This window comes from Lemur catta, chromosome 14 (genome assembly GCF_020740605.2).
Source record: "Lemur catta isolate mLemCat1 chromosome 14, mLemCat1.pri, whole genome shotgun sequence".
Taxonomy (NCBI): Eukaryota; Metazoa; Chordata; class Mammalia; order Primates; family Lemuridae; genus Lemur; species Lemur catta.
Genome location: NC_059141.1, coordinates 9,862,779 through 9,887,955, shown reverse-complemented (window position 1 = coordinate 9,887,955; position 25,177 = coordinate 9,862,779). Strand labels below are relative to the sequence as shown.

Genomic DNA, 25,177 nt, shown 5'->3' with positions numbered 1-25,177 from the left:
AGGTAGGGCCTTCTGGCTTCTGCATGATAGAGAATTAATTATTAACGTAGTTTTAATCCGTTAATAAGCTAATTGGGTCAGCCACATCAAGGCTTTATTGGCCTGGAAACCTTTGGGATTGGGTGTGGGCTTCCATTTTGGACTCTTTCCAAAATTGGGAGAAGAGTGACAAATTTAAAATTTGGTTTTTGTCAATTAGTAAAGCCAAGTGCTAAGTGGTAAGCACTGTACTTTGAAGCAAGCACATCAAACATAGGTAAAAATCACATGGTGGCTTTACACTAAATGGGACAAATCTCTAAGCAGGTATTTTCCAAACACTAGTCATTCCATTACCAGCTTAGTGTCTCAAGTCTGCAATATCACCTAAATATTATTTACTATTTTGTTAAATTGACTCACTTTTAAAAAACTTAAATGAATTTATTTGAAAGAAAATGTTAAATAATATAAATGAGAAAACCTTATAACTTGCTACAAATATAAGGTAATTTGAAACACATTAAAACAAAATGCTATTAAGCTCCAGCTAGATACAGTTGTCTGCTGGAAGTCTGAGCCTTTTTGTTAAAAAGGGAGAATGAGAGTGGTGATCAGATACATCCCGGCCTCCTTGAGACCTTCTCATTGATGTGATCAGAAGGACTCAGAATTTAAAAGACAATACTTATCTCGCATTGAGATTTGATGCTATTTTTTCTTTTTGCTCCCCACTTCCCCAGCAGTGTATTTCCTGAAATCATCACAGATACCACTAGGTGCCGCTCTGGGTGCCAGTTCCGCTTTGGAAAGGACTGCTTTGGATGTGAGGGGACACATATCTCTCAATGTTTCCCCTCAGCACCTGCCTCATGTTTAGCTGGTTTTCATTGTGTGTGTGTGTTGAGCAGATGATTGAAAAGAAAAGGGGATCATAATTTTGAGGCTCAAAATCATACTGTAGTTCATAATGGAATATTATTCAGCCATAAAAAGGAATGAACATGCTACAATATGGATGAACCTTGAAAATGTTATGCTAAGTGAAAGAAGCTAGACACAAAAGACACATATTGTATGTTTCCTTTTATATGAAATATCTAGCATAGGTAAATCCAAAGAAACTTCAGAAAGTATAATAAATTGTCAGTTGCCAGGGGCTCGGAGGAGGGGGAGATAGGACTGACTGTTTAATAGGTATGAGCTTTTCTTTTGGGGTGATCAAAATGTTTTGAAACTAGATGGTAGTTGTATGACATTGTGAATTTACTAAATACTTCTGAATCACTCACTTTAAAATGGTTAATTTTATGTTATGTGAATTTCATTTCAATTTCTTAAAAAAGAAGAAGAAGGACTAACAATGACAAAATTATGTGCTGTAGTCTAGCCCAGTGATTTAATAGACAAGAAAACTGAGACTAAGGGAGGCGGAGAGACCTTCCCAAAGTCACATAGCTGGCTAGAAGCAGAGGTAGGACTAGAACCCAGAACTTCCTCAACCCTGACCAGCAGCGTGTGTGGCTGGCTTAGAGTTCAGGCTCAGCACCATTTCACCAGCCGTCTTATGAGATAACATCACCCACACTCCAGGCTTCTCGTCTTCTCCCTCATACTTAGCTGCCATCTTCAAATATTTAGCTGCTGTAGCTCAAGTCAAAAGGCGGGGACGGTGGCAAGGGGGCAAAGCCAAGCCAAGGGGGTAGCTTTCTCTTGTCCTTATGTCCACAGTCTTTTGCTGCCCAACTCTCCTTTCCTCCTAGCATTCTGGAGGGAACCTCTCCCATTGTAAGCACGTATTGTGTAGTCCAAATACACAGGCAGTTTGTTGATTAGTAAAGCCAAGTTCTCCGTGGTGAGCACGGTACTTTGGAGCAAGCACATCACCTAGTGAAGATATAAAGCATGGTGCAGGCCAAGGCAGCAAAGCAGAGTGGAGTTCCCTCATGATTTAACCCCACTCGTCTTGGTTTCAGTTTTAAAGTTCAGATGCATTAATTAGTCCCGGGTCATTGGCTGGGGCCTATTTATGCTTAGAGGTAACATCACTTGCTGTGTTCCATGAAGCCTCCTCCTGCCGCCTTCAGTCTGGTGTGCATTTCTTGCATCCTCCCCGCCTCCAGCCCATTTTAGTCTCTGGAGTAATACATTTCTTTTCCTATTTAGGTCCCAGGTAGAGCTCTCTGCTGTTTGATGAAAATTGCATCAATTAACAATATGATTAATCAGTTAATAACCTTTTTTTTTTTTTTGAGAGTTTCGCTGTTGTCTAGGCTAGAGTGCAGTGGTGTCATCATAGCTCACTGCAACCTCCAACTCCTGGGCTCAAGTGATCGTCCTGCCTCAGCTTCCCAAGTAGCTGGGACGACAAGCACATGCTGCCACACCCGGCTAATTTTTTCTATTTTTAATTGTCCGGCTAATTTTTTTTTTCTATTTTTCAGTAGAAACTGGGTCTTACTCTTGTTCAGGTTGGTCTCAAACTCCTGAACTCAAGTGATCCTCCTGCCTTGGAATCTCAGAGTGTCAGGATTATAGGTGTGAGCCACCCCGCCCAGCCACAATAAACATGTATTGAGCAGATCACTCAGGCCCCCGCTCCCGAGGGACTCTGTGTGTATGCACAGGATTGTTAAAAAAAAAAAAAAAAAAAAGCCCAAAGCTCAAGATTTAGCATTTTAAGGGCCATGGAAGAAGCACAATGGTTGAGTGTGGTTCGCCTGGGTTCAAACACCAGCTCTGCCACTTATGGGCATGTGGCCTGGGGCAAGTTACTTAACTCCGCACATTTTCTCATCTGTAAAATGGAAATGATGTTAATACTTCCCCCAAGGGTTACTGTGAGGAATAAGTGCATTAATATTTTAAAGGCATTTGGCACAGTCAGCAGGCACATAGTGTTTGTTACATTAAATAAAAGGGAAGGGCAAGTAAAGTGCTATGAGAGATTAGAGAAAGAGACCAAGTAGGGCTTATAGAGAAACCATCTATTCTGCTTGTGGAGGGAGGACAGGGGAAGGCGAGGGGGAAGATGGCAGGTAGAAGTGATCAGTGACCTTTGTCCCTTTGGCTTATTATCTTTGGTGAACATTTATGGAGAACATACCATGGGGCCAAGCTCTGGGTTGAATGTAGTATCTTATTTGATCTTCACACAACCCTGTAACACGGGTACTGTTTTTAATCCATCATTCTCATTGCATAGGTAAGGATACTGAGCCTTGGGGAGTTTGCTTATTGCTCAAAGTCCCCAGGGCTGGAAAGAGAGGCAGCCAAGATTAAAACTGTGAAAGCTGGTTGCAGAGCCTATTCCTAATGACACGCTGCACCACCTCCTGCATTATTTGTTGGAGTGTAAGGTGCCTGATGGGGTGTAATAAGAGAGGGTGCTAAAAGGGGGGGCTGGGTCAGAACATGGGGAGCATTGGCCATCTGTCCTTCAGTGAAACACTTGACAGGGGTGCAGTATCCTCTGTTCCTTTCTCTGAGCACTTCTAGTGGGTTCTGCCCTTGCAAGTGATGTTCACCATCCTGCGGATTTGCCTGACTGTGTCCACTCTACTCTCAGCCCTCTTTTCTCTCTCAAGGGTCTGTCTGCTCCTGTCTTCCCGCTGAGTTTGGGTAGAAGGCACTCGCTTAGTTTTGACAACCAAAAATGTCTCCAGATATTACTAAATGTCCCCTGGGGACAGAATCACCCCCCAGTGGGAAACCACTGCTCTAATAGTAATGGCACAGGCTCTGGAGCCAGCAGGACATGAGATCAAATTCCTGGTCTGTCACTTACGGTCCTGGAGGGTAGGACATGTGTCTCAGGCGTCATGGAATCCCTTGTGGCTAGACCAGTTACCTAACTTTTCTACACCTCAGTTTCCACTGGCGTAAAATGAGAATAATGATGGCATCTGCCTCACAGTGTCAGCTGTGGGGAGTGAGATAATCATGCCAAATGCTTAGGGGATACAAGGCACAGAGAAAATGGCAAATAAATGTTATGATTTTGTCCATAAGCAGACATACTACATTCTCAAACCACCAGCACAGGGTCTGGATACACTTTGTGTTTCTCAAAGTGCTGAAGTTCCTTTTCCTCCTTTCATTCAGGAGGAAGGGCTGAGGCTTTGGGCAAACACTGATCCCCAAGTAGGCTCAAATTAGGCTCTTCTGGAAGGTAAAGGGACATACTGGCGAGGAAATGAAGACACCAGGTATCTTCCTGCTCGCTGCAGTGATCTTTAAACTTCTCTGCCTCAAGCCTCCTGCTCCTGGACTGTGTTCTAACTCAGGAAACCTAGACCTTTTTTTTTTTTCTTTTAAAGCTATCTATGAGGAAAAGACATCTTGACCATTCCTAAAATTGATGCAGATTTCAGTTTCCTACCTGGTGGGCATCAAATAATTTGGCAGGATTTTGAAAAAAGTTCTCCTTGTCAGATGGAAAGAGTTAACTTCCACTGTATTAACTTGTGCCTGACATTTTTAATATATTTTTAAATATATGGTTTAATTTTCCTCTTAAAAATATACTGCCTCGTAAGTATCTTTTTGCTTTTTCCCTCGATGTAAATCAAGCTAGGACATTTTGTCCTTTTTCTTCCATAAATCTCAGGCATTCAACAGTCATTCTTCAAGTGGACATCTTAGACACGCTCAACAGAGCTTTACTGTCTGCCTGGCACCAAGCAGAGAGCCCCCTTCCCAGGGCTTTGGGCTATGGGAGATGAAGTTTCACTGCTTATCGCTTCTTGACCAAACAGGAAGCTGGAACAGTTGCCTGTGGTTAAATACTTACCTCAAGTTGGACAGAGGTTCATTGGCTCGGGGTCCTCCCTGGCATGAGCAGTTCTCCTGGTCTGCTGATCTCTGCCACTTTTCTAAAAAGGAATGAAATGCCCTAGAATCTCTGGCCCAGAGACCCAGAAGGAATTTCACACAAGAGCTTTCCAATGGCTTGTTAAGATTTACAAAGCAAGTGGACTCCAGCTCTGGTGAGTGACATCCTTTGGACGGACTTGCAGAGTTCCCCATTTGCTCATTCCAACAACAGAACCCATGACTGGGTTCTGGTCACCAATGTTAGCCTTAGGAGGAATGGGCAGCTGTTCTGTGGTGTCTCCCCTGACCACCTCCCCCATCCATCCTGGTTAGACACCCCTCCCAGCTGCCTACAAAGCACTGTGCACTTGCCCTTCTCATTCTCACTGCTCCTGGCTCCTGTCCTATGGCACTGCAATCCTCTATTGCCTTGTCTGGGTCTTAACCATACCGTGAACTTCTTGAGGGTAGAACTTATGTCTTACTCATCTCTGTGGTCCCAATGTCTAGGCCGGCTCCTGGCTCATAGTGACTGCTCAGAAGTTTGTCAAATCAATGAATAAGCAGCTGCTGGCAGGATAGCCAAAATGTTCTTTCCACATGCTTTCGGAGAAAGAAACATCTTTTTATTCAGCTTTCTTGAGCTGTCACAACAAGGAAACAAATTGTTCCCCTAAAAGAAAAAGACAAACTGGCCTTGTCCTCATTACTGAAAGAGTAGAAAATAATTGAAATTCTCCCTTTTGAGTTTGGGAGAACAAAATTTGGACCTAGTTGAGGGGAAGGCAAATGAAAAGATATATGCTCCTTTTTATGATGATTAGGAAAATACCTCCCTGGAACCACAAGTTAACGTTCTGGTAGCTGGGGCTACAATTAGAGATGGCAAGCATCACTCTGGGTTTTGCTAAGTTCTTCCTCTTTCCATGGCAAAAACGCATTCTTTTTTTTTTTTTTTCCCATTGAAGAGGAGCCCCACAGTCCTTCCTCTCTCCTGGTTTCAGGGAAGAGGATGTCTTAGAACTGAGCCCTGTCTCCTAGCCAAGGCTTCTCTTTCAAACCTTACCCCCAGCATTCTCCAGCACAACCTTGTGCTGCTCCAAGCTGATCTTCTCAAAGGCAGGCAGCAGAGTAACTGAAGGAGCTGAGTTGTCCTTAATTCAAACACCCATGGATTCTTTCACCTTTCAGAGTCTGAGCGTCTCCATGTAAAAACACTCGCCGTGCAGGCTTATCGTGAAGCACCTGCCCCGCCAGGCCTGTTAATGTTCTTTTACTCCACCTGAGTTCCCTCCTCTGCCTCCCCTATCTTGACTTTCTTACTTCTGGGCCTTTCTCCTCCCTCTCCTTGTTGACTATTCCCCTGCCCCTTTTAAATAGACTATTTTTTAGAGCAGTTTTAGGTTCATAGCAAAATTGAACAAAGTACAGGGAGTTCTCCTATAGCCCCTCCCCGCAAGCCCCCTCCCACCATCAACACCCCACACCACAATGGCGTATTTGTTATGATCAGCGAATCTACCCTGATAGGCCGTTATCTCCCAAAGTCCATGCTTTACATTAGGGTTTACTGAGTGTTTCACATTCTATGGGTTTTGACAAATGTATAAGGACATGTATCCACTACTATAGCATCATACCTAACAGTTTCACTGCCCTAAAAATCTTCTATGCTCTGCCTGTTCAGCCGCCCCTCCCCCTAACCTTGGCAACCTATCCTCTGTCTCTAGCCCAGGCCTGTCCCCTGAGTGCCAGCCTGCCAACATTGCCACACAGATGCCTTTTACAGACCTCATACTTAACCAGCACAAAACCAAACTCTTGCTTTCTCTCCTCGAATCTGTTCCTCACTGCGCCCTTCCCCAAACATTTCCAGGTCAGTAAACAGCCTCCCAGTCCATACCACCATTCAAGCCAGAAACCAGGAGTTTTCTTGGTTCTCTTGGGATTCGGAATGCCCTACCCCAAAATGTGGCACCAAGGCATTTGGAAAACGGTAAAAACAGGAAGGTCACCTTCTGACCTTCTCCCGCCCTTCTCCCCTGAAGCAGGCCATAAAAGAATCTTCTGACTTTCCTCTGAAGAGGACCCTCATTCCAGAGGCACCCACTCTGTACCCAGAGGAAAGGAATGTCCTTATCTCTGGAGAGAAGAATCTGAACGAACAGGCCTTGCTAAGTTCCCTCAACTTTATTTCCATTGGATCACATCGCCTTTGTCCAATCATACTTCTGCACAACTGTCCACTCTTCATCTAACCTAAGCATGACAATACACAGCTCTCTCTGTTTGGGTCTTCATTTCTGGAGGCTCCAGAAACTTAACTCACATTAAATAAATATGTATGCTTTTCTCTTGTTAATCTGTCTTTTATTATATAAAGGGTCTCAGCCACAACCTAGAGATGGGTAAAAAAAGAAATCTTTTCCCCCCTACAGTTCCTACCTTTCCCTCCCCACCTCTGCCCCACCAGCACCCAAAGGATGTACTGTCTTCTCTCCACCTCCACTTGCCACCACCTCTGTCTAAGCCACCGTCATTTCTCCCCTGAATCTCTTTCACAGCTTCTGAGAGTCTGGTGGCTGTCAAAAAGGTTTAGATAAGAACAAATTGGGAGACATCACTTTACCAGACTTCAAGCTATACTACAAGGCTATAGTAACCCAAACAGCATGGTACTGGCACAAAAACAGAGACATAGACCTAGGATCAGAATGGAAAACCCAGATATGAAACCATCCTCATATTGCCATCTGATCTTTGACAAAGCAGACAAAAACATACACCAGGGAAAAGAATCCCTATTCAATAAATGGTGCTGGGAAAATTGGATAGCCACATGTCGAAGACTGAAACAGGATTCACACCTCTCACAGCTCACAAAAATAAATTTACCATAGGCAATAGACTTAAACCTAAGGCACGAAACTATAAGAATTCTAGAAGAAAATGTTTGAAAAACTCTTATAGATATCAGCCTAGGCAAGAAATCTATGAAGAAGATCCCAAAAGTAATCACAGCAACAGCAAAAATAAATAAATGGGACTTGATCAAATTAAAAAGCTTCTGCACAGCCAAAGAAACTATCACTAGAGCAAATAGACAACCTACAGAATGGGAGAAAATATTTGCATGCTATACATCTAATAAAGGGCTGATAACTAGAATCTATAAAGAACTCAAGCAAATCAGCAAGAAAAAATCAAACAACTTCATTAAAAAGTGAGCAAAAGAGGCCGGGCATGGTGGCTCACGCCTGTAATCCTAGCACTCTGGGAGGCCGAGACAGGAGGCTCACTCGAGGTCAGGAGTTCAAGACTAGCCTGAGCAAGAGCAAGACCCCATCTCTACTAAAAATAGAAAGAAATTAGCTGGACACCTAAAAATATATAGAAAACATTAGCCGGCCATGGTGGCGCATACCTGCAGTCCCAGCTACTCGGGAGGCTGAGGCAGAAGGATTGCTTAAGCCCAGGAGTTTGAGGTTGCTGTGAGTTGGGCTGATGCCACAGCACTCTAGCCCAGGAAACAGAGTGAGACTCTGTCTCCAAAAAAAAAAAAAGTGGGCAAAAGAAATGAACAGAAAGTTTTCAAGAGAAGATAGACTAATGACCAACAAACATATGACAAAATACTCAACATCTCTAATCATCAGGGAAATGCAAATCAAAACCACAATGAGGCCGGGAGCGGTGGCTAACGCCTGTAATCCTAGCCCTCTGGGAGGCTGAGGTGGGTGGATTGCTCGAGGTTAGGAATTTGAGACCAGCCTGAGTGAGACCCCGTCTCTACTAAAAATAGAAATAAAAATTATCTGGACAACTAAAAATATATATAGAAAAATTTAGCTGGGCATGGTGGCGCATGCCTGTAGTCCCAGCTACTCAGGAGGCTGAGGCAGTAGGATCGCTTAAGCCCAGAAGTTTGAGGTTGCTGTGAGCTAGGCTGACGCCAAGGCACTCACTCTAGCCCGGGCAACAAAGTGAGACTCTGTCTCAAACAACAACGACAACAACAACAACAACAAAACAACAAAAAAACCACGAGACATCACTTAACTCCAGTGAGAATGGCTTTTATAAAAAAATGAAGTCCCAAAACAACAAATGCTGACATAGATGCAGAGAGCTAGAAACACTCATAGACTGTTGGTGGGACTGCAAACTAGTTCAACCTCCATGGAAAGTAGTATAGAGATACCTCAAAGAACTAAAAGTAGAACTACCATTTGATCCAGCAATACCACTACTAGGTATTTACCCAAAGGAGAAAAGACATTCTATAAAAAAGACACCTGCACTTGAATGTTTATAGCAGCACAGTTCACAATTTCAAAGATGTGGAAACAACCCAAGTGCCCATCAACACATGAGTGGATTAGTAAAATGTGGTATATGTATACCATGGAGTACTACTCAGCCATAAAAAATAGTGAACTAATACCCTCCTGTATTATCCTGGATGGAGCTGGAGCCCATTCTTCTAAGTGAAGTATCATAAGAATGGAAAAGCAAGCACCATGTGTACTCACCATTAAATTGGTTCCAATCAATCAAAACTTATGCACACATACGGAAGTAACATTCATTGGAAATCAGTCAGGTGGGAGGGGGGAGGAGGGAATGGGTAAATTCACACCTAACGGGTACAATGCATGCTGGGTGATGGGCACACTTGTAACTTTTACTCTAATGGTACAAAAGCAATTTATGTAACCAAAACATTTGTACCCTCGTAATATTCTGAAATTAAAAAAAAGGTTTAGGTTACTTCCATCATGTGAGATATATTTTATAACTGAACAACAACAACATAGAGTACAGCTGGCTCCTTCGCATCTCTCTGGTATCCCTCAGATTCTGCCGCTTCTTTCAGCTCCAGAGACGTCCAACTGCCAAGATTTGCATCTCTGTGCAGAGGCCTTCCTCCAGAACTGCAGAAGCCTGGCCTGCCCACCCCTGCAGAAAGGCAGCAGTGCTAGCAAATGAATACCCCTGCCCCGAAGCCCTCAGCCGTGGCTGGGTGGAAGGCATTGGTGTAGAAATACCAGCCCCCTTTCCTCTTGGGTGGACAACAGGGATGTACTTCCTAGAATTTTCCACAGATGAAGTCCTAGTCACACCCAAGGTAACTTAACACATCCTCTTCTGGCTGCCCTCCCTCTGTTACCTCCCCCCTTACCTACATTCCCAGATAAGCTACTTGCCTTGGAATCCTTGTCTTCAGGTCTAGGGGAACCCACGCTAAGACACAGCACAACACAAACTGTAATACAAAGTGCTACCCATAGCCGATTATAGGACTTAGGTAGAAAAATTTATTCGTGATACGCTCCAGGCCAGGAGCGCTGGCCATGGGAACCAAGCTCATAGGTATGGGATGGCACCATCTTTTCAGTCGCATCAGCCTGTCTCTGTAACAGTACATGGAACTTTATCTGGGGACACTGCAAAAGTCCAAGCTGAGGCCTGCTCCTGTGTGACTGCTTCCCTTTCCCCCTCCCTGATGGGCCCTGTGGCTTCCTACCTAGTCTCTCTGCTCTCACTCTTGCCTCTTTCCAATCCATTCTCTGCACAGCAGCAAAAGTGATTCTTCTTAAAACATCAGGTCATTTCATCTTCCAGTTAAAAGTCTTCAATGGCTTTCCATTTCCTTAGAGAGAAACACAAATTTATACAAGGCCCTACCTGGCCCATGCTCCTAAAGGCCTGCCCCCCTGCCTCCTTCCAGACATCTCCTTTTAGGCCCCTTCACCCTATTCCTGCTCCAGCCACATAGGTCTACTTCCACTTCCCAACACCTGCCCCTCACTCGGGCACATGCAGCCCTTTTGATTGAAATGCTCTCACCCTCCACTCATAGCCGGCTAGCTCTTCCTCATCACTTTCCTCATCATGGCTTTGCTGTCATCCTCACCAAGAGGACTTTCCCAATGACTGTGTCTGCTAGTCTCTGTCTTGGCCCTTGTTTCCTTTGATTGGAAACTTACAATTATAATGACTTTATCTATTTACTGGGTATTGGTTGAGCTCACCCCTAGAAGAGAAGCCCCAGCAAGGCAGGATCATGCCCATTTTGCTCACTGTTATATTCCCAGCACCTAGCACAGTCCCTGGCACATGGCAGACTCCTAGCGGATTCAGATAAATCTGGCTGAAGACCCAGCAAAAACTCACCATGTGTAGCCACTTCTGACACCCCGAGGTGACACCGCCTTTCCCTGAAAGCCTATGGCAGTTATCATTGGCATCATTCTTTTGGTGATCAATCCTGTGTGTTTTATCACAAAACTTCTACTGTTGCCTTGAACTATTATTCAAATCGTGTTTTGTTTCTTAGTCATCTCTGATGCCTATCCTAGTTTGCAGATTGAATAGCTGTCTAATTCACTTTTTAAAAGCCCCTCAATATTTGATAGCATATTTTCTAAGAACAAGGACATTCTCTTATATAATAAGTTAGGAATTTTAACAACGATTACACTATTATTTAATGTTCAGTCCGTACTCAAATTTCATCAAATGTCCCAACAATGTTGTTTATAGTAGCCGCCCACCACCCTACCATGATCCAATCCAAAATCACACATGACATTTAGTTGTCTTGTCTCCTTATTCTCTTTTAATCTGCAACAGTTTCTCGGTCATTCTTTATCTTCCCCGACCTTGACATTTTTAAGCAACACAATCTAGCACTTTTGTAGAATGTCCCCCAGTTGGTTTGTCTGATATTTCCTCATGATTAGATTCAAGTTAAATATTTTTGGCAGGAATACCACTGAGGTGTTGTTTCGTAATTTACTTAGCCAATCTGTTATTCTTAGAAATTTGCGTTGTTTCAGCTTTTCTTCATGTTATAACCAATAATGTAATCTTCATATATCCTTGTAGTGAAATCTTTGCATACATTTTTATCTAGTTCTTTAGGGTGTTTTTCTAGAAGTGGAAACTGCTATGACAAAGGGTTATACGTGTTTTTGTGATTTTTGATACATATTGCTAAACTGCTTTCTAGAAAGGCTGTGCTGGTTTGCACTTCTTCCGCAATGAATGAAAGTGGAGTTTCTAGGAGATTTTGCCAACACTGGATCCAAGCGGTTTAAAACATCGTCCTTACAGCAGCCTTTCTCACGTTCATCTGTCTTCTATTATAGTTTCTTCTGTGTGACTTTTTGGTCTTGAGCATCTAGAAGCTCTTTAAAGAAAGGGCTTAGCTGGGTGCAGTGGCTCATACCTCTAATCCTGATACTTTGGGAGGCTAAGGCGGGAATATCGCTTTTAGGCCAGGAGTTTGAGACCAACCTAGGCAACACAGTGAGATTTTACCTCTACAAAAAAATTTTAAAAAATAAAATAAAATAAGAAAGGGCTTCCATATCTTACTCATCTTTCTGGTTTCCCGTGATGCCTAACTATGCTTTCTACTTAATAGTCACTCAAAAAATGTCAAAGGAAGGAGGTAACAAATGATTGAATACTGGCTCCTTCCATAATTAGATTCTGCTTTGACATGCTGGGCTACTGTCTTAGTTTGGGCTGCTATGACAAAGTACCATAGACTAGGTGGCTTATGAACAACAGAAATTTGTTTCTCATAGTTCTGGAGGCTAGGGGTCTGAGTTCAGGGAGACTGAATGGTCAAGTTCTGGTGAGGGCCCTCCTCTGGGTTGCAGATTGCCAACTTCTTGTTGTATCCCCACATGGTGGGGAGAGGTCGGGAGAGCTCCCTGGCATCCGTTTTATAAGAGCACTAATCCCACTCATGACAGCTCTATGCTCATCATGGCTTAATTACCTCTCAAAGGTCCCTCCTCCTAATACCATCACATTGGGGGTTAGGATTTTAATAAGAATTTTGGGGGAGACACAAACATTGAGTCCATTGCAGCTACCAAAAATGTCACTAACATGGTATCCCAATATCCAACAACTAAAGCTACTATTTGCCCAGATTAGCAAGTGGGCCAGTCTTTCACCAGCCTCCATTCCCAGGACCTCTTGGAAGCCCCAAAGAATGTTTCCATTTTGTCCTGATGGACTCTGGACATGCTCTTCACCTTGGATATCCACCCCACTGCAGACAACTGCTCTGGGCTTCTCAGCTCCCCTCTTGTCCTTGCTCCGGAGCTTCTCTGGGCTGCTGCTGATCTTATACATATCTCTGGGTCCCAGGATGGTCACGTGCCTTTCTCTCAGTGCCCCAACACCAGCTAAGACAGGCAATTGTTTGAAACTAAAAGCTTAGGAATAACAGACAGGAGTCACAATGCAGATAGGGCAAACATAAAGCAGGATGTGAGCTGTTCTCTTCATGGATTCTATCACTTTCCTAGCTCCACAGGGACCTCTTAGGAACCATTTCTGTCCTTTGCAAGACTTCTCCCTCCCCTGAACTGCAGGGTCCACTCACCTGGGAGGACACCACATGGAGCGCCCTTGATCTTGCCTCTTTTCCCCCATTTAGGCCCTCCTGGAGTATTAAGAGGTAGGGCCTTTGGGAGGTGACTAGGTCATGAGGTTGGAGCACTCATGAAGGGGTTAGTGGCCTTATAAAGTGGGCCTGAGGGAGCCCCTTTGCTCTTTCTGCCATCTGAGCAACAGGGCACCATCTATGAAGCAGAGAGCTCTCACCAGACACTGAATCTGCTGGCACCTTGATCTTGGACTCCCCAGACTCCAGAACTGCGAGCAATAACTTTCTATTATTTATAAATTACCCAGTCTAAGGTATTTTGTTATAGTAGCCCTAATGGACTAGGACAAATAATAACTAGTCTCTCTCTCCAGGCTAACCTTCCTCGTACCTGCCCCGAAACACAGAGAGGTCAGATACGGCCTGGAGAGGAGGGGACTCATTGGTATCCCAGTCAGACCCTGAAGCACACGAGGGTGGGGGGGCTTGAGATGTAAGTAATGGATATATTCCGTGACCCAATAACCACTTCATGAGCAGAATTCCCTTTGTAGTAAGTGGGAACTGTTTGCGTTGTATACGAACTGGCCTAACGACTCATGGACCCATTTTAGACCACAAAATGTGGAGCTTGAGGCTTGCTTTTACCATTTGTGGGCCGGCTGCAGCTCTCTGGAGTCCATGCTAGATGGCATCCTCTCTCCACGGAGGAGGCTACGACAGCTGCATGGAATGAGTGCGTCAACCCACACCTTTGCCCTGAGATGCTACTACAGGAGGGCATTATTAAGCTGCTCCACATCAACTGGGAAAGTTATATACTATATTCTCCTTTATGTAATTGTCAAAAAAATGAGTCTGTGCAAAGCACTATGTTTTTCAAGTATTTGTTAGATTTCATTTAGCATATAACTGGCTAGCTGAGACTTCAAGGAGGGAGAAAATATGTCCTCCTTTTATAGGGTCAATTAAATATTCACATACAGTAAGAGGCTCATTCTCAAGTCTCAAAAATAATTAGGCTCAGAGTGTCTGGGGCAAAAGAGAGCTTATGTTATTGCAGCAGTAGGGTTGAAACCCTGAGAGCCCACCTCACCTATGAGTCACTTGGTTATAAGGGCTCTTGATGTCGCATTCAGTCCAGCTCACCTCCTCCTTTCCTGTTACGATGCAGTTCTACCTTCATTAACATTGTATCCACATTTCCGTTATAGGCTACTGTGCAAAGTGCAAAACAAATGACTGGCTTTAGTCATGTCATTGCTTAATAGATGCTGGTCACATAAAACGCACAAATGATGGTTTGGACTCTTTCTTATTATACATTAACGGAAAATCATTAGCTTTTAAGTAAATTACTGGAGAAGAGGCTATTTTTCCTTCCTCCACTCTGGAAGTAGGGAATTAATTTTTACACTTTTACTGTGTAATTTCCTTGCCAATTTGAACATTTTTTCCTCCATCTAAATCTATTGATTATTCAGCACTGAACCAAACAAAAAATGCCCAACTTCCTGTGTGCCATTTTTGGGGTAAATATCTTGTGTTTTACTCAGCCTAAAATGGAATTGAAATTGGTCTGTTTCCTTTAAAATTGTGTGATCAGTGTAGCTACTGAGTTGACTGTAAAAGACAGCCAGATTTGAGGAAAGGGGAACAGAGAGCCGGAAGCTCCAGGGACTGAAAGACTCCCTTGGCTCTCTATGTGTTGACCTCTGACACCAGGAGGCCGGACTCCCCTAATTTACCCTCTTAAACTCTGACCTGGCAAGGCTGTGGGAATTTTGAGAGTTAACTAATAAGGTATAACTAGCACCCCAGAAGCCAAGGTGGGGCTGAGTCATGCCATACATGGTCCAAGTCAGCAAATATTGCCAAATGCTCACTATGTGTAAGGCACACACTACAGAGAAGAGAATCAAAAGATGAAAATGACATTTTAGGTCTTTGAGTAGGGAAAGCAGACACTTACCTACATAACTAGCCTCGCTACTCACTCATCAGTTGACGTTGAGTGAGCAACAGACCTAATTCTCTGAGGCTCAGTTTCCTGTATATACAATGCAGGCGACAATGTCTTTAGACAGTAGCTGTCTTGTACTGGAGAAAGGCCTGTGTGTGGACTGAAAAAGCTGTCTCATTAAATTCTGTAACAATTCAGGGCCCCAGTAAGTCTACTGAAGGGACTCCCCTAACTGAACATGGCACCAGGCAAGGGGGACTTTCCTTTTCCCTAAAGAAGACCATGATAAATTGCTGTGGTGCTGGAGCTTGGTGACCACATGTGGCTGGGACACTCAGCAGGCACGTGCATTTCAGCAGGAATCTCTTTTCTGAACTCGTATTATAGCTGAGAACTGATGTAAGACAGATGATCCTGGAAAGTCCTGTTACTAAGCTGGGGGTTTAGATGTCTATAGGTAACAATCCTCTGGCAATACCAGAGTGAAGACTTCCAAGCGATTTGTTAACATCAGCCAGCACATCTGGAAGCCAAAGGCCGCAAAAGCTCCATGTGTTGTTTGAAGGTCAGTCTTTTTCAAGTGTGACACCTCTACCACTCCTCACACTTCACAAATATTATTGGTTAGGATGAATGAAAAGGTTTTTTTTTCTTTTTGTTTTAGAGACAGGGTCTTGCGCTGTCACCCAGACTGGAGTGCAGTGGAGTGATCATGGCTCACTGTAACCTCAAACTCCTAGGCTAAAGACATCCTCCCAGCTGAGCCTTCCAAATAGCTGGGACTGCATGATCACACCTGACTAATTTTTTTTTTATTTTTATTTTTTGTAGAGACAGGGGTCTCATTATGTTGCCCAGACTGGTCTTGAACTTCTGGCCTCTAGCAATCCTCCCACCTCAGCCTTCCATAGTGCTGTGAGCCACTACACCTAGCCTGAATAAAAAGTTTTTAAAGTGAGTTGACTTAAAAAATATATATATATTAAGTCAACAGAAGAGTGATAGGTGGTCTACAGCATGGCAAAATTTTTAATGTCAAATTTGTTAACCACTGGGGTCCACTGATGAAGGGATTTTTTCAGTGAAAAGGGAATGTTAGCTGGAAACCTCAGGCCTCGAACCCTCACATTTTTTTCCTCTTTTGCAACCTTCCTAGGTGCCTGAAATCACTTCTTCCTCTCTGTTTGCAAAGTCCTTTGTGCATATCTCTACAATGGCCCTTATTCCATTGTATGGAGGTGGTTTGCCTCCGGTTTGCTTTCCTTCCTAGAGGTGCACTCTCTGGAAAATGGCCTTGTACTCCCTGCAGTGCCTGGCACAGAAGGATACACTTTGAAGGAAGAGAGAATAAATGAGGGAATGAAAGCTCTATTTCCAGCTGCTTCCTGAGGATTTCGAAAGCTGTGAGGCAAGGAATGGGATGGAAACTCCGATTCTCGCACCATCCTGAAATTCAATTTGATTATTCAGGCAAAAGGAATCCATATTTTAGAATGAAGATAGGTTTGTGGCTTTCCAGAATAGTAGATTTCTGTTTACAAGAACTCTGACCCAACAGCTTTAACCATGGGCAGTACAGGTGCTGACAGAAGAGTGATAAGATTCCGTGTTTCTTCTGCATTTTTGGCTGAGCTGATCCTGAGAGGAGCTGGAAGTCAGCATTTGTCTTTAGTGTGTTGCTATCCCACTCATCCTCACCCACTACTGTGGATTTCCACTCTTGCTCTCAGCTGGCTGTCAACGATCCCCTGCTTAGCTGTTGATATTTAATAGACTATTCTTCCTTGAAGCAAACCCATTTTTCAAGAGGACTGTGAGTTGTTAGTGTAGTTAATTGAAAGGAATGATTTATAATGGTGGAATTACAGGCTTGAATACAAAAACTTTTTAAGTCTCAATCATTTACTCAACTGCCTGCTTTGCCTTCTTACAATACAAATTCACTCTGGCAGCCGAATAGAACAGTTACAACCAATTGTGCTGTCCAGCTTGAGCTAGCCAGAAATGAAGTGCACAGACTCTGAGTCAGACTGCTAGCTCCAAATACCAGGTCTTCTACTTATTAGTTATGTGATCCAAGGCAAGTTATAAAACCTCTCTTAACCTGGTGACTTTATCTATAAAACAGGCCTGTGTTCCCCACCTCATCCGGATGTTGTGTTCAAGGAGATAAACGTAAAACACTTAGCACAGGGCCTGGCCCACAGTTGGTGTTGAGTAAACACTTGCCATTATCATTCCATTCTTGCTTTGGAATGTCTGAATTTCCTCATAGAGGCACAAATACCTGATGTACCACAACTTATTTTATAGGCAGGATGCATCACTCCATAGTGGAGAAAAAACTAGATAGGCCAACACTCACTTGCTAAGTGACCACACCAACGCACTTATTCTGGGTCTGTTTTACATCTGTAAAATGAGAGGGACAGGCAGAGGTTTCCAGGATTGCAAACATAAATGTCTACAGAGACCTGACAGATAAAACCACTGGTGACTTGGGCTGAATATAAGACAATAGAGAGTTGCTGGGATTATGGTTAACTGTAGAGTTTCCCAACTCAAGAGTGTGGTCTACTGACCAGTAGGATTGACAGACTCCTGGAGTTTGTTAGAAATAGCAGAATCTCAGGACCCATACCAGACCTATCAAAACAGAACCTGCATTTTAACAAGATCCACAGGTGATATGTATACTCATGAAAGTCTGAGGTTGTTATGAAGCACAAGCCATCTAAAGGCACTCAAATTTTGTTAGTTTATTTTTTTTTAATGTTAGCCAAATAAACAAACTTTGGGTTGTAGCGGGCTCTAGGCTGTGGGCAAGTAACCATTTGTAGTTGGTGGGTTCTGAGATGCTGCCAGCTTTAGGAGTCTCCCTCTTTCTCTCTAAGAGAAACCTTTTCATCACAAGTTAGGGCTCTAGGCATGTGGGTATGTAGCAAAGACCAAGCTTGGGTTGTTGAGAACAATACTTCCTGGAGTGGAAGGTGCCTAAGGAGTTACCTGCGCAGCTCTTTGCCTTCTGACAGGTGAACTGTTATTGTCCCCACTTTGCAGGTAAGTGAGGCGCAGGGAGATCCACTGATCCAAATCCAGACACTAGGAAGTGGTGGTAGTGGGTATACTCCACCAGGAAAGAAGGCAATCCTGGGCTGTTAGAATCAATGATCATTCCAGTTTCCAAGGCCTGGAAAGCTTATTAATTTCTTTATATCCTACAATGCATAATAATTGTTCTGTTTCTCTAGGGCACCTCCCTGCTACTTCCTGGCAGCCCTGGGGACAGAAGGTTTCCTCCTTTTGGACAGAAAAGGCCCAGAGTCGGCTTCAGAACGGATATCCGGCCGGCAGGACGCAGAGGAGGCAAAGGCCTCATTGTTCCTTGGGGCCAGCCTGCCCCGCCCCCGGCCCGTAGGACATTGGTCTAGACCTTGGGTGACTGAAGAGAGCCTATTTCCCAGGAGTGGGGCTTTCGGAGGAAGCAATGAAGCGGGCCTGAGCACAGCTCTGGAGTCCGATGTTCTGAGCATTAACAGAAGAGCTAAGAGCCCCAAGATAGGATAAGACCGGAATTTGAAAACGCAGTTCCACGCGGGCTCGGGGGTGGCTGGGCTGTTACTCATTAACGCTCCCCGCAGCAGACTAGGGCGATTCCGTCTGCGTTTTTATCTCTCGATCTGAGTGAGTTTGGGTGCAGTGAGGATCGCTGATGTGCCGGCCTGGCGTGCTGGAAGGCAGTTTAGTGACAGAGTGAGCTGCTTGCCACGCCGGGACCCCGAGTCGCGGGCGTTGAGGGCACCGTCCGCGTGGACCCGCTGCCGCGCCCCACATCCCGCGGCCGCCGGGGGGCGCTCGGGTTCCGCGGCCGCCTGCGCCGGGTCGCCGCCGACTCGCAGACCTCTTCGCGCCCTCTGAGACAAAGTACACCTTTGTCAGCGGCCTGGCGCGCGCGCGAGGGGGACGGCGCCCAGTGTTGGGCGCGCGTCGCCGCCCGGGCCTCTGCCCCCTGGTGGGCCCGGCGTGGCCCCAAGGAAGCGGCTGCGGCGCGTGGCCGAGCTGACGGTCCTCTAGCCCCGAGCCGCACCGGCTCCCGCCGGGCCGTGGCCTGTGCACTCCGCCTCCCGGACCCTCGGCGGGCGGGAAGGGGGCGAGCGGGAGCCCGGGGCGTGGGCACCCGGGCCCGGGCGCTCCGGCTCGGCTGGGCCGCCTGTGATTTGCCCGGCAGCCAGGCTGTGCCCGCCTTCGCTCCCGGAGCCGTCCCGCGTGGCTCGAGCGCTCCGGCGGCCGTGCGCCAGCAGCCCAGCCCCCGCCCGGCGTGGCCCCGAGGACTGCAAATCCCAGCAGGCCCCGCGCCGCGAGCGCCGAGGCAGGAGGCGGGGCCCGGCCGGCGCCTGCGCAGTGCGCCCGCCCAGCCTGCTAGTACCACACCCCCGGGAGGGACGGAGGGGAGGCAGAAGCATCCGAAGCATTAAAGCATCTGAGGGAGCCGGAGGGGAGGAGAATGGAGTGACAGAGACTCGCGGAGGGTGGGGGGTGGGGGGGAGACTGTTGAGGGAGGGGGGGAGGGGGGACACAGAGGGAGGAAGAAGCGGCGGCGGCGGCTCCTCTTTGCAGAGGGGAAAACTCCGAGGGCTCGGAGCAGGAATAATGCGGTAGCGCGGCGGGCTGCTCGCTCCCGGCTCCGGCAGCAGCGGCGGCAGCCCGAGCAGCGGCAGCAGCAGCGGCAGCGCCCCAGGCGCTGACAGCCCCGCCGGCCGGCTCCCTCGCTGACCGCCGACTGTCAATGGAGCTGGAAAACATCGTGGCCAACACGGTCTTGCTGAAAGCCAGGGAAGGTAAGAGGCAGGGCTGGTGCGTGCCTGGCGCGTTCGCCGCGGGCCAGGGTGCGGTGTCGGGCGGCGTGTGGGCTGTGCCCGTGCAGGATGCCCGCAGTCAGTGAGTTGGTCGCGAGCTGGACACTTCGGAGAGCTGCTCTGCAAACCCTTCAGGGGTCCTGCCCTTGGGCTCGGAGAATCTGGGCTTGGGCAGAGAAGGTTGCGGGCACTGGGATGCTAAAATATCTCCTAGTTTCCAGCTCTAACCCTACAGATCGTGCCATCTCGGCAGCTGTTGAAAGGTCAATTGGAAAAGCATTCATTCAGGGAGAGACGGGCAAACATGCAAATAAAATAGCTTTCCCAGTCGGCCCGGGATGGTTCTTTGAGTGTGAATTGGTGTGTGTGTTGGGGGAGCGGGGGTGGAATTAGAAGCAAAGTCTTTGCGCAGGGTGAGTTGATACAGACTATTGCTGGAAACCATCCGCTGGGATGTTTCTTAGGGAAATCCCGTTGTGTGGAAGGAAGCCTTTTTAAGGCAAAGTAAGATGTTGAGGAATTAGGCTGTTCATAGAGTAATCAAATAATCAAGTCACCTAGAAAATAATCCAGGATTTCAGGGTTTTTTTTTTTTTTCTTCCTTGGGGGGTGATAACTGAAATGGTTTTATTTTGGCTCTGTTAAGAAAAGAAAGATAAGTGTGCTGGTGCTTAGATGTGTTTTGGATGCAAATCATTAGATTTCCTGCATTTAGCTGGCAGGAAATATCATCTAAATGGAGTGGGTAAGATCCTAAGTCAAACCCTATAAACGCATATTTTGACTCTTCCTTGGGATGAAAAAAAGAAAGAAAAAAGGGACCCAGAAATTTAGATGCTTCCTAAAGTGATTGTGTTGTGTGTGTGTAAACATATGTATTTAGAAATACCTGGAATTTATGTAACATCTTTTTCGCCAAGATTTGAGTTCTGGTGTGCAGCCTTTTTATAAAAGGGGAAGAAGTTTGTCCCTTTCATGGGAGGAGGCTTTATTTGCTACCCAGGGTGGAAGGCAGACTAAGTAAGGGCTTGACTTTTTAGAAGGATATTCGGTGAGCAGCTGACGAATATGCCTTACCTACTTAATATTTTCATTCACCTCCTTTGATGAATGAAGGAAGAATTTCTGGCCAGCTATAAAATGATTCATGTTTGTCCAGCCTGTTCCATCACTTTGTGGCTCTGTACACACTGCTCCGGTAGGTGATACACAGCCCACCTTGGGCTGGCTTTCAGCAACTCAACCTGGCATTCATGTACTACTTTCATGGTTACTTGTTACTCTAAAGAAGCCACCCAGAAGGTTTGCTTTGAAAGCCCCGAAGGGAGCCAGTGCTTTAAAAACCCCAGCAGAGTATAAAATACGCAGGTTCATCTCCCCTTGCAACTCCCCTATTGCTCAGCTCTGATGTGAACAGATTTTTAGGAGAGGCTGTTACTCAGTGATCTCAGGTTCTAAGGTCTGAATTATATTTTTCCCTCTGTCCTGACATTTTTAGTGAACTGAATCAAGGTGAGGGCTGGTGGGCTCTCCTCTAGGCTGGGCAGTGTTCCTGAAAGAGAAAACAGCCCCCTCTTGCAGCCTATGCAGCCGGCCACCTAGTGGTGGGACACAGTTGTACATCTCAGGGCTCAGGGGCTGGGAAAGTTTTCACCCTCCCTCTATTCTGAAATTATTTCTTGAGAAATCACTGGATATGATGGTACTGGAGGCCTTGCAAGTTTCACTGGTTCCTCCTGTTGCCCAGGGAATCTGCTTTCCAGATTTGGTGTTGTAGACATTTGTTTGCCTGAGAGATGCTTTTTTCTTCCTTCAGCATTTGGTTGCTTCTTTTGTAATGTTTTGCTTAGAGTGGGCAAAGTGATATCGGTTCCATTCCCCCTCCTCCAATTGTTCTCCCCAGTTTTTTTTCACCAAAATGAATTTATTTTCTGATATTTTTATTTTGTCAGGCTAACAAATTGGGGTTTTCTTTTCAGAGCTTTAGGGAAGAGAGCCGCAGGCTGGAAGCTTGTGTGGAGTGACCGACTCCCATTGGGGCAGAATTACAGTGATTAAAAGTGCTCAAGAATGTGCCTTTTCCTTTTTTTCCTTTTAAAGTCTTTTTCAGTCTCGCTGCAAGGGTTTGGTAGTCATCTCATGGTGAGAAAATAGCTCTTGATGATGCCTTTGAAATGGAGAGGGCCTGCGAGAAATATTAATCATTTACATGGAAACTTCATTTTAAGATTTGCATTTCTCCTCCTCTTTCTCTCTTATGCCGAGAGAAAAATCCATGATATTAAGTGCTTTTACTTTCTTTTGGTTGGGCTTTTATTAAAGATTTGAGCCCATATAACCTAATGAATGTGGAAGCTTTTAGAGATTAAAGCAATTTATTTTTCTCTTCTCAGTTCTCATATCCTTGAATTCATTCTATTCAGTAATTCTCCAAATAACCATTTTATCCAAGTTTTCAGAAATGAAAGTTTCAGTTTAGTGAAATATCTAACATAAAATTTATAGTACATGAAAAAAATCTGAGTTTAAAACACTTAAAAACACTTTTTACTTAAAGATTTTTGTGAATGGTTACAGATATAGTTGGTGAATGTGAAATTTGATTTACTTCACTTAACAAAATACATTGTAAACAATTTAAAATGTGGCTTTCAAGCAAAAGTCCCATTTGTCCCAAACAATAGAGAAACAGACCTTGAAGAAAGACAGACACACTTTGCAAATGCTGTAAAGAAATTTGTAGCTGGCCATGTTGGTGGGTAACACTGGGGCCTATCCTTTGTTATTATTGTGCATTCTTAAGTGCAGATGGCTTCTAATTCATTGTGCATTCAAATTCTTGCCGTAATAAGGTATATATAAAGTGGCAAATGTTAATGTAGCAATAAAATAGTAAAGCTATAAGTGGATTAGAGTAAAAATGGTTTATTATAAGTAATTAGAAATTATAGCAAGCAAGTCACACCCTTGTGACAATTTTTTTGAAATAAGAAACGATAGAGATCTGGGTTCAAAATTTTAAACCACTGAAATGTATTTTTTGGGCTGTTTATTTGGCCTGGTCTCATGAGAAAACATCAACTTGATCATTCTTAGGAATTTTGGATTACTCACCTAAAAATTGGTTAAGGAAAAAAGAAAGAAGGGAGACTGAATTCATGCCAATTTATGGAAATGAGCTAAGTGATTAAGCATTTAATGAAAAAGAGACCCAGAATAACTCTATCTATTTACATTTCAGAATCTCAGAAAATTGGCAAGCAAGCTAGTGTTGAAATAATAGTGAGACAGAGTGTTTGCAGAATGCTTTTTGTGTGTTTCTTTTTGGTTTTACTGTTGCAGTAAAGGTTTTTTGTGTTTTTCTCATATTCTAGATCTGTTACCTCACTTCTGGGTGAGTAGTGGTGAGAAAAAATTTTGTAAGGGCCCACCTTTCCTTCACAGGCGGGCAATGGCCTTACCTGATCAATAAAGACATCTGAAGGAGTATTGATCACATTTTCCTGACCTTGAAACAGGAATTGAGTACAGGAACATAATAACTTTGCCATTTGTCACAATTACTGAAAACCAGAATATGCAAGAACCATTTTCTCAGATAACTCTGTGACTTGTTGGCCTGGATCTTCCTGATGATCGAGATTAGGGACTTGGGGAAAGGTGAAGCTGGGAGAGGTTAGGAAGTGCAGGAGGAGGAGTGAATCGATATCCAGCCCTGTGCTGGGCAGGCCCTGCCTTGGACAGACTCAGCATTCCACAGCAGGGCTGAACGCCTGTGAACCCCCCACCCCGCTCCCAACCTCTTTCCCCTGCACCGCTAGTTCTGATGACAAAACCGAAACATCTGAGTATTAAGTTATGAGAACATCGGAATGTCTCTGAAGCTCGAAGCCCTGTTAAGGCTATGAGGAGGCATACTTACTCCACCCTGTAGCTTCTCTCTTCAATCTTAGCGTACAGAAGAGCAACTGCTTTCATCCTGGTGAAGGCAGCTCAGTGTGTAAAAAGCAGGCTGGCCTGTTAAACACAATGCCGTTAAATGAAACTGCCTTTTAGTTTTTGTAAGTTTCCTTTTCAGTGCTGACAGCTTGAAGGGAGCGAAACCAAAAGCAATGTTTTCAGAAGGCCTCGCTTTCTTAAAGAAAGATTTCAAATGATGATTGTAGTTAATCTGGCTGCCTTAAAAAAAATCATCAGATAAATGCCCACACAACTCTCATCTTTCAGTAGCTTAGCTGCTTCTTGTCAGATTCTAACCTCTAAAGAGCTTGATTCTTCCAGTGCCCAAACTAATCTTTGTTTAAATTATGTCTTCAGAAGCTGTAACTCTCGTAGTGGCTTGCTAAATGATACCCTTTGGGTCTGGGCTGAAGACTGCAAGATACCCAAGTGAATTTCAGGAACGGGCTCAATATATAACCAAATTCACCTTTACCAAGGGCTGTGCAACCCATACCTGGGAACTTTCTTTCTTTTTTTTTTTTTTTTAAGACAGAGTCTCACTCTGTTGCCCAGCTAGAGTGAGTGCCGTGGCGTCAGCCTAGCTCACAGCAACCTCAAACTCCTGGGCTTAAGCGATCCTAAGGCCTCAGCCTCCCGAGTAGCTGGGACTGACTACAGGCATGTACCACCATGCCCGGCTAATTTATTCTATATATATTTTTAGTTGGCCAGATAATTTCTTTCTATTTTTAGTAGAGATGGGGTCTTGCTCAGGCTGGTCTCGAACTCCTGACCTCGAGCGATCCACCTGCCTCGGCCTCCCAGAGTGCTAGGATTACAGGTGTGAGCCACCGTGCCCGGCCCCATACCTGGGAACTTTCAATGTTTTTATAAAACTATCCAGGAGTGCAGGCATTATTTAAAGTTAATATTTGTGGCTCAAAATAAAGTATTATAATATCTAGACATTTTTGAAATTTTGAATTTTATTTTTGAAATAAAAAAAGTCTTACAGTTACAAAAAAGTTTCATTGCCATAGCTCATACAACTCAGAGGTGAAACTTGAAAAAACAGCAGAAAGTGACTACTAACAGTTGACACACTGAGAAGAAAATTAGGAATGCCTTTAATCATACTACCCTCAGCCCCCACACCTCACATCAAAATAGAATAGTGAAGACAAAGAGCTTTAAGATGTGATTTTTAAA

The 25,177-nt window shown here is 44.7% G+C and overlaps 1 protein-coding gene and 1 long non-coding RNA gene across 2 annotated transcripts in view; one reads left to right on the top strand and one right to left on the bottom strand.

The window, feature by feature from the left end:
• Window positions 1-1,349: 1,349 nt before the first annotated feature.
• On the bottom strand, window positions 1,350-18,864 carry LOC123649772. Its single transcript, XR_006739130.1, has 4 exons — window positions 18,177-18,864; window positions 10,322-10,447; window positions 4,772-4,853; window positions 1,350-2,165 (listed from the first exon to the last, which is right to left on the bottom strand). It is a non-coding gene; the product is annotated as an uncharacterized LOC123649772 (long non-coding RNA).
• Window positions 18,865-19,714: 850 nt separating this feature from the next.
• GRK5 (G protein-coupled receptor kinase 5) overlaps window positions 19,715-25,177 on the top strand; it is a 185,386-nt gene continuing 179,923 nt past the window's right edge. Inside the window, exon 1 of the mRNA XM_045569276.1 lies at window positions 19,715-20,008. Coding sequence (XP_045425232.1) covers window positions 19,957-20,008 — 52 coding nt within the window. The 5' untranslated portion in view covers window positions 19,715-19,956. The remainder of the gene's footprint in view (window positions 20,009-25,177) is intronic.